The 10195-nt window shown below is 45.5% G+C and overlaps 1 protein-coding gene across 1 annotated transcript in view; it reads right to left on the bottom strand.

Moving 5' to 3' along the window:
* Positions 1–1274: 1274 nt before the first annotated feature.
* LOC144790699 (cytochrome P450 2J2-like) overlaps positions 1275–10195 on the bottom strand; it is a 205153-nt gene continuing 196232 nt past the window's right edge. The window contains exon 9 of the mRNA XM_078665422.1: positions 1275–3505. Coding sequence (XP_078521548.1) covers positions 3327–3505 — 179 coding nt within the window. The 3' untranslated portion in view covers positions 1275–3326. The remainder of the gene's footprint in view (positions 3506–10195) is intronic.

Here is a 10195-nt window from a genome sequence, read left to right as displayed (position 1 = left end):
AAAAAGTCTGCTCCCCCTCCTTCACCTCCAAACCCAAGGAAATAATCTGTGGAGTGCCCCAAGGATCCTCGTTCAGCCCTACCCTCTAAGCACCTAAATGACACCACTGGCCTGCATCAACAAAACACATAGATTCAATATCATATCCTACCCTGATGACACATAACTCTTCCTCTCCGTCTCCAAAAACACCACCAACACCAACTTCCACAACTGCATGACAGACGTTGTCATCTGGATGATGGATGCTGGACAACTGCATGAAGCTAAACACGGACAAGACAGAGGTCCTGATTTTCTGAAACAAAAGCTCCCCACGGGAAGCAACTTGGTGGCACTCAGTACTCAGACCTACTCCTAAACCCAGTAACCACGCTATGAATCTAGGCATCATTCTTGACAACAAGCTAACCATGACGACTCAGGTCACGTCTGCCTCCTCCTCCTGCTTCTTCATTCTCCGCTTGCTTTGCGAGATCTTCAAATTACAATCCCAAAGCTCAAGCCGAAGCATCACTGCGGCCCTCTCCTCGGACTATGGCAACACTCTCTATGCAGGGATCGCAGCTCACCTACTCCTAATACTACAGACCATTCAGAAAGCCTCAGCCAGACTTGTCCTGGATCTTCATAGACAAACCCACATCAATCCCTACCTCTGGGAACTCCATTGACTCCTTGTACAGAAAAGATTCCAATTCAAGCTCTTGACCCATGCATACATTACAACTGCGGAGCCGTCTACTTGATCCACCGCCTGAACTTCTGTCAGCCTGCCAGACACCTCAGCTCCGCCTCTAACCCTCACTCACCGCATCTGAAGTAGCAGATGCAGAGTTCGCTCCTTCTCCTACCTAGCAGCAAAGACATGGAATGAGCTACCCTTTCCTCTACCAACCACCCCATCTCTTTCCGAGTTCCCAAGGTCCCTGAAGATCTGGCTGTTCAGCTAATCAAGTGGACCCTGCCAGCGCCTGGATACATGTGACTATATGGGAGCCTACAATCCCTGTAGGAAAACCAGTCTCTAATTTCCTTATTCCAGGTAAATTGTGATGCATCTAGTGGCCTGTAATAAAGATTTACCTAGCTCCACAACTGTAATAATCTATTACTGTTAAGTTCTGACATCACAAGGTCTGCTGCAAGTAGACAGGGGGTAAGGCAGGTCATGGTGCATAATTACTGCTATGGTTCAAACAAGGAAAATGGGAACTATATTTTCCTTCTTCTGATGTGTTTTTCCAAAATGAAAAGATTCAGCAGATAGGAGATATTTCTGGCAACATGTTTATTTTTTCCACACTACATCATCACAGAAAAAGTAGAAAGTCTGCATGTTTCAACACAGATTTTTTAATTTGATCTGAAAGAGATTCTTATATCTTTTGAAAAATAATAGTAACTGCTTTTTGTTTAGTAGTATAGATTTTGTTTTTATACTTCAAGTCTACAATGAACATGAACTAGCTAAACACAAAAGATTTAAGCAGGTTGTGGAAAAGGTGCGGGTGTGACTGTGTATTATAAAGAATAAAATACTCTCTGCCATACATTAAAGGATATTACAAGTCACCTCGCAGTTCCATGGACTTATAAAGACGTCATACTTTGCCCTCGTTCCTCTGTATGAACATGGAACTCCTCAGTGACTTGCAATATACTTATAATGTACAGCACGGGGACGGGGTACTTTATCCTATATATTTTACATAGAGTAGATTTCCAGAATTCTGGCCGGATCTGGTGAAACTGCAAGAAAAAAACAGAGCTACTGACAAATTACATCTGGAAATACGAGCAAGATGTATCTTTTTAGGTTTTAAACTAGAAGGATTTATTTAAAGGACTCAAAAGTTTATTTCTGTCTTTTTCACAGAAGGTGCATCGAAAAGGTATATAATAAAGTTCTTCTGCAGGGCTTGAATTACAGCATCGCTTTCTGCTTATAACTCCCATATTACATTACAGGGATTGGAATTATCTTTTCTGAATCAGTTATTTAAGTTTTGGTCTCTTTTTTTCACTATATAAGTCTACTTATGTAACAACGACCTTTGAGGTGACATGACCACAAAATGAACTGCCATAATCTATGCCTGGTACCCTGCCATAATCTATGCCTGGTACCCTGCCATAATCTATGCCTGGTACCCTGCCATAATCTATGCCTGGTACCCTGCCATAATTTATGCCTGGTACCCTGCCATAATCTATGCCTGGTACCCTGCCATAATCTATGCCTGGTACCCTGCCATAATCTATGCCTGGTACCCTGCCATAATCTATGCCTGGTACCCTGCCATAATCTATGCTGGTACCCTGCCATAATCTATGCCTGGTACCCTGCCATAATCTATGCCTGGTACCCTGCCACAATCTATGCCTGGTACCCTGCCATAATTTATGCCTGGTACCCTGCCATAATCTATGCCTGGTACCCTGCCATAATTTATGCCTGATAAACTGCCATAATCTATGCCTGGTACCCTTCCATAATCTATGCCTGGCCATAATCTATGCCTGGTACCCTGCCATAATCTATGCCTGGTACCCTGCCATAATCTATGCTGGTACCCTGCCATAATCTATGCCTGGTACCCTGCCATAATCTATGCCTGGTACCCTGCCATAATCTATGCCTGGTACCCTGCCATAATTTATGCCTGGTACCCTGCCATAATCTATGCCTGGTACCCTGCCATAATTTATGCCTGATACCCTGCCATAATCTATGCCTGGTACCCTGCCATAATCTATGCCTGGTACCCTGCCATAATCTATGCCTGGTACCCTGCCATAATCTATGCCTGGTACCCTGCCATAATCTATGCCTGGTACACTGCCATAATCTATGCCTGGTACCTTGCCATAATCTACGCCTGGTACCTTGCCATAATCTATGCCTGATACCCTGCCATAATCTATGCCTGGTACGCTGCCATAATCTATGCATGGTACCCTGCCATAATCTATGCCTGGTACCCTGCCATAATCTATGCCTGGTACCCTGTCAGCCTCCTTGAGTTTTTCCAACACTTTGGGTCTCTCCTTGCAAGTGTCACCTGCTCCTGCCCTCCTTTCTGTGGTAGAAGTTGGGTTGGCGAGCTCTTGCCAGTTTCTGGAACATAGAAGTCATTGGAGTACTAGAGGTGATGAAGACAGATGTTTAGTGCTATAAACTGGCATATACAGAGTCGGTTATGATGACTCAGCAGGCGTAATCCATCTACATGATGTCACATCCTTAACGTGACTGCTGCCATTCCATCCAGATGTTGAAATTACATGTGGCTCATAGTACACGGCAGGTGGCTCTCTGGGCCTTAACGCGGAATAGCGCAGACCTTGTACGGATGAGGCTGTAGGGTTCCTGCAAGAATACAGTCCTTCCTGATTTTCTTTACTCCCTCAGGAGGCCTGAAGTTGAAAGCCCGAAGCAGGCTGGAGAAGAAGATGAAAAGCTCGACCCTGGCGATCTGTTCTCCAAAACACACCCGGTGCCCTGGGAGAGAGGGAGGGAGTGAGAGAAAGAGAGCGGTCACCATTAAAATGCATTGTGGGTGAAATGTATTCATTGTAAAATATACATCAATCATTGGGATCTCTGTGTAGCCTCAGGCAACATGAACTAATGAAAACTGGATTCGAAATGAGGACTAAAAAGGTGTCATTTAGGGTCAAGCCAAAGCCTGCGCTTCCGTTGCAAGACTATTGCTAGCTTACATTGGGCTTAAAGCCCGCCAATTGCTTACCAATGATTGGCTTCATTGTCACTCTCATTTGCTTGCTTCTAATACAGCACAGTGTGTGGGCTTTCCTTCCTCTTCTTGTGTTTGTCACTGCCCTGGAGCATGGATGCATTACTTGCACCCTTCCACTACTCTCATTTTAAGTGCTGCTTTTTACATTTTGTTTAAGCACCCTACGAGAGCATGTGTGTTTTCTAGCAGTCTCTCTCAAGTACATCCCCTTTCTGCCATGTTTACTCTTGACGCTCTTTCGCTACTTGTGTGCATTCCTCCTCCTTCGTCAATGATGCTCTTTTATGCTTATCCCCCTTGGTGTTGCTTTTTTGCTCATATGCTTCTCCCCTCCAGCTTGCTCTCTCTCTTATCTGTTTGCCCCCCATCCATGATCACCCCTCTCTGTTTGGTTCCCTCCACATAAGCATCAACCTTCTTTCCCCCACTCTTGCCCCTATCTTCCTACCTCCACCTGCACCCGTTGCTTCTTCCCGCCATCCCGTCGCTTCCCCAGCCCTCACTGATTCCACCCACTCCGCTCCCCTCTGTGTTGTTTCCATCCACCCATACTACAATATTTTCTTCTGTTTGCCAATCCAACCCGAATCAGCAAAGAAAATTGCTTTGTCGTTGTGTAGGCGCCTACATGCTTGGTGTGACAGTATACCAAAAGAATGACAGAGGGATCCATAACTTGTTTGTATACTTCAGTGTGACACCCTAAGTGGGACGGGTATGCTCAAACATGGGTCCCGTACACACTATTCCAATGAAACTAGGCTATCCCTGACTAATTGTCCTAATACTGGTCTGAGGTTGCTTGTGTATCAGTTCAGGGAGGACCTGACATGGCAGTTTGTGCTGAACTGTTCCCATTGGAGCAGAGTCAAGACGGATTTGCATATAGCTGGGTACAAACTGAGGTGGCATCGTGTGCAAAATGACTATGGACTGGATGCGTCCCTGAGTAATTACCAGTGGCTGAGATTAATTTGAATGTTCCATTCATCAGTTTTGGTATATTTCAGTGCATGAGCCTTTAAAATGACACAGTTGGTTGCATCATAGGCTTTTGTAAATTTTTTAACAGACATGCTGCAGAGCATCGGATATGCAAAGGCAAAAGGTCCCAGCATATTTTCCAAATTCCACATATATATCCAGATGGCACAAATGACAAAACTTACTGCTAACACACTGCTTACCAGTAGGCATAGAACAAAGAGCTGGACTTACCTGTTTCCCTTTCAGAAAACTTGCTGGCCACACTTCTGCATGCAAGGCTTCCTTTGATCTCCCGAAGGAGGGTTCATATTATCAATTTGTAACCTTTTTTTTCAAAATAGTTTAATACTTTTTCCGTTTTGTTTTACCAACATAGATCAGACAAAACAACAGTGGGTTAACAATCAGTACAGCCGTATGATAATAAGCTATACAGTCTTGGGCACACATTCCATAGTGACCAACAGACTTGAAATTTGTGATTCATTGGTGAGCCATCAAAGTCCCAGCAATGTCAACCATCCATATTCACCCCAAGGCAACATCCAGCACATTCACATTTAATAGAAATCAATAGCTAAAAAAAAATCTCCACTGTGCCCAAATGATTTCACAGTTTGTATGGCCTCGCCAGTCAGGTGGCCAGGCAGTTAGAACAGGACCAAGACTGATTTGCGTGTGATTTCTGCCTATCTGGAATGGTATATTTGGCAGAAAATGATGGACTGGGATGCAGCCTGAGTTGATTACCAGTGTATGAAAATAGTATGCGCATTGTGCCCACCACCTTTAGTTGTTTTAATGCGATGCCCTATGTGCAACAGTAGTGCACCTGGTCGGGCCTGTGCTTGCTGCGACACAGGACTCAAGAAAACCTCACTGATGTGGTCCAACCAGGGTGAAACCAGTATGAAGTTACTTGTGTTTGTGTTCAGAGGTGACTTGGATTGGCAGTTCTGGCCAGACTTTTTTTGGAGCTTAACAAAGACTGATTTGCACTGATTACACTTGCTGCCCATCTAGAGTGGCATAGTGTGCCAGAGTTTTCTATAGTGCGAACATGACCCGAAGGTATCGGGTATCAGAGCGCTTTACACGAGCACCAGTTCCCTTACACAAGGAAACATTCATTTTTAGGCTCAGGGAGATTAAGTGATTTGCCCAGAATCACAGGATGTTGAGCGATTTTGCTGAGACTCGAACCTGGCAGTGCGGACTCAGCGTACAAGTTGCTGAACAGATAAAAGAGGTGGGAGGTCTTCAATACACCAATCCTGTGTCCCTGTGTAAATGGTGAAACAGCAGTGCAAGACGCCAGAGAAGCAAGAGGCCAAATTGCTGGGGGTGGAGTCAAGTGCATAGCCTAGAGGGAGGTGCCCCCAGCGTACTCCGTAGACTCAGTATAGGAATGTCGACAACACCCAATGAGAGTGCTGGCTCTTCGCGCCAGATGGATGCTCCGCCCATGCATCAACACGGTGTGCATGCACCAGTGGCAGCAACCCCACCTTTCAGTCAATTGCCAGACAGTGACAGTGGTTGGGGAGGTTGGACAATTACTTTTGAGCAACATGAGAGACTAATATTGCTGCAAAGCGCTCCTTGATGCTTCACATGGGTGGTGATGAACTCTATGACATGTTTGACAACCTTCCGAATACTAGGAGCAACAGTGACTTCGATGCAGTGGTGGCTGTGCTCAACAGGTAATTTGATCCACAATTAATTCCTGATTATGAGAGGTTTGAGTTGAGGCAGGTCCGGCAGCAGGATAATTAATCAGTTGATGCTTTCTACATACGCCTTAGATGGCTCGCCAGCATGTGCACTACTATTGACCTGCATAAGATCAGCGACAAATCATACAAGGATGCAGGTCCTTGAATTTGAGAACGTTGATAATGCTCCATCCTGGAATATCTCATGATGAAATACTGATCCTAGCAAGGTCACATGAATTAGCGGATAGTAGAGCAGAAGATATGGGAGTGGCTCTGGCATGAGGTGCTGCAGGGGTGTCATCTCCAAGAATGACAAAGGTCAAGAAAGAGAAAGTAGAAACATTCAACACAGACTGGTCAGGGTTGGCCAGACAAGCGGTTCAAAGTCAGGTGAGAAGGCCTGTGGGTCCTGAGGAGCCATGCAAAGTTGTCAAGTGGTCGCCCGTTGCAGGGGGAATGCATCTCAAGTGTGGCCAGTGGAACCATTTTGCACAAGTATGCCGTAGCGCTAGTAGCACGGCTGGCTCAGGATTTTGTAGACGGGGTCAGCCCACTCTCAGACTCATGGCTGTGGCAGAAGATGATGAAGATGGCGACTCTCAGTCAGACCACAAGGCCCTCAAGGGGGCTGTGTGGTAGATGATGAGGACAAAGAAATATTCACAATCTCCCTTGTTGTGCGTAAGAGGCAGCGGAAAAGACCGCCTCCCCTGTGCCATATCACCATTGAAGGTGTCAGGATATCAGCTGTGATTGATACAGAGGCTTTGGTGAAAGTGATGGACGACATGCAGTTTCGGAAGCTGACACCACGCCCTAAGCTGGTACCGACCAAGGCAAAGATTTACACATATGGGGGACAGGGTAAAAATTTCCCTGCAAGGAACAATTTAAATGTTAGCTGAGAGTGAAGAAAGATAGTGCTCAGTAGTTTCATGAGACCAAAAGAGATACAGGGTCTCTTGTAAGGTGCCATATTGCTGAGGATTTGGGGTTAGTTTTCTTTGCTAGTTAAATTCATCAGTCGCATGCTGAGGCTATTTTGGCAGACTTTCCAGACTTATTTAATGGCTTAGGATGTTTGAAATGAGAAATGGTCAAGCTGCACATTAACAAAGCCATACGTCCAGTGGCATTACGACATAGATAAGTCTCCCTTTTTCTGCGACGAGTAGAGGAAGAGTTGGAAAAGCTGGAACAGTTGGGAGTCATTGAAAAAGTATCAGGGCCCACCCCTTGGGTATCTCCGCTTGTGATTGCCCCAAAGCTGAAGCAACCTGAGGCTCAAAGACTATGTGTTGACATGAGCTTACCTAATAGAGCAATTCGACGTGAAAGACATATCATACCCACAGTGGATGAAATCGTAGCAGATTTAAACGGCACTCAATGGTTCTCAAAAAATTGACTTGAATGCAGGATATCATCAACTGTTACTCGACAAAGCAAGTAGATATCTCACAACATTTTTTATCCACTTGAGGTTGTGACAATATTGCAGGCTCAGCTTTGGGATCTCCTCAGCTGCTGAGGTGTTCCAAGAAGCAATACGAGAAACCCTATCAAGTTTAGTAGGGGTGATCAATGTATCTGATGACATTTTGATCTTCTCTAAAACTTTGGAAGAGCATCATGTGATGTTGAGAGCCTAGTGACTATCAGAAACACTAAGGGCTCTAACCAAGCATGACAGACAGTAGGAGTGGACTGGAGAAGCAGCACAGTTGTTCAAGGCTGTGAAGGAGGCACTCTTGCATGATGGTGCCATGGCATATTTCAGTCCTCAAAAGAAGACAGAACTGGTGGTTGAAGCAAGCCCAGTGGGCTTAGGGGCATTACTGCTATAGGAGAAAAGTGCTGGCAGTTGGGTGCCCCTTGCATACACCAGCCAGGTGCTCACAGAAGAGGAAATGTGCTGCACCCAGATCAAAAGGGAGGCTCTACCAATACCATGGGCATGCCGGCACTTTCATCTCTGTTTGTGTGGACATAAATTCATAGTGGGGACTGATCACAAGCCGATAGTTCCTCTGTTCACTAGCAGTGCCCGTAATCGACCGCCGAGGATTGAGCCGTGGGCAGTTCAACTTCAACAGTATAAATTTGAAGTGGTTTACAGGCCTGGCCCAAACAATCAGCAGACTAGTTGTCCCATCACCCGGAGTGGTCAAACATCATCCTTGATCAAGAAGCGAATTAAGGCACAGAGGCATTCATAAAGATGTTGTAGAGGAGGCACGACCAGTAGCGCTCTCAATAACGGAGATCCTTGGAGCAACGGTGAAAGATAGCAGTATACAGAAAGTGAAGGAGGCCCTCAAGAATCGGGGATGGAGAATATTTCTGGATGGCATCAAGGTGCTGACAATTGAAGATCAATCCATCATGACCCAGATGTGGAATGCACGCGATGAATTGAGTGTGAGTGCTGAAGTCCGCTGGTGAGAGGCCAGCAAATTGTAGTTCCCAGAAAGTATTGGGCCCGAACAGTGGAATTGGCACACCAGGGCATCAAGGGATTGGTAAAACGAAGGCTCGCCTATGACAAAAAGTATGGTTTTCAGGAATGGACAATATGGTCTATGAAAAAGTAAGAGGTTGCAACCCTTGTGCCATCAAAAGTGAGGATCCCCCAGTGGCGCCATTGCCCACAGACCCACAGAAGTAGTAGTGATGCAACCCTAGTTGTCAGTCAACATGGATTTTGGAAGCTTCCCGGGTGGAAGACTGACCATGGTACTCATTGACAGTCATTCAGAGTATCCAGCAGTGGAGTTAGTGATGTCCACGTCATTTGCTAATGTCAGGCCAGCCCTAGAGAAGATCTTTGCACCGTTAGGCCTCCCAGGTGAGATTAAAAACATATAACTGACCCCCGTTTCATGGACAGGAATTTCAGGATTACTTTCAAGAATTGAACATAAGGCACAGAAAGATAACTCCACAATGGCACAGGCAAATGGTGGAGCAGAGAGTTTTATGAGGACACTAAACAGAGCACTCCTAATTGGGGGGGGGCGTGGGTGAAGGCATGGAGTGCTGTTTATACCATTGTTCAGACAGAACGCAAGATGTGCTGCCAGCCAGCTTGTGCCGGGAACCCGATGTCATCAATGTACAGGTGGCTCAAGACAAATGGAAAGCCATAAAAGAAAGGGCTAGCAAAGATCAAGATGCAGTGGTCCAACACTTGAGAGTGGGTGACAAAGTGATCATCACCCGGGTTGGAAGTATTGCACCCTCTATGAGAAGGAGAAATGGTAAATGGTAAATGTACAGGGAACCATGATAACAGCGAAGAGAGAAGTTTCTGTGTCCAGGAACATTTCATGGTTTAAAAAAGTCAGATCTCAGATGTCCGGTCAAGCGACAGGTCCTAGACAAGAAGGACATTGTGAGCGAGAAGGAACTGAGGATATTGAGTGGTCAGAGACCAACTTGTCTAGTGAGACTGCAATAAATAATCCTGAAATGGCCATAAGCCCTTAATCGTCACAATTGGGCTCTGGAAACAACTTGGACAATAGCTCCATAAGCCAAAAGAACATTGAGGTAGTGGGAGATATGGACTGCGTCCCAACCCAGCCCCCAGTCAACGTCTACAAGACTTTGCATGTGGCATCTATAGTGGCTGAAAGAAAGGTTTGACTACTAAATGCCATCATACTTTTGTTTATTTTCATTTGTTGTTTTACATCAATAAGGTTGGAAGGGATGTATAGT

This window comes from Lissotriton helveticus, chromosome 11, assembly GCF_964261635.1.
Source record: "Lissotriton helveticus chromosome 11, aLisHel1.1, whole genome shotgun sequence".
Lineage (NCBI taxonomy): Eukaryota > Metazoa > Chordata > Amphibia > Caudata > Salamandridae > Lissotriton > Lissotriton helveticus.
This window is presented reverse-complemented; position numbering and strand designations above follow the sequence as displayed.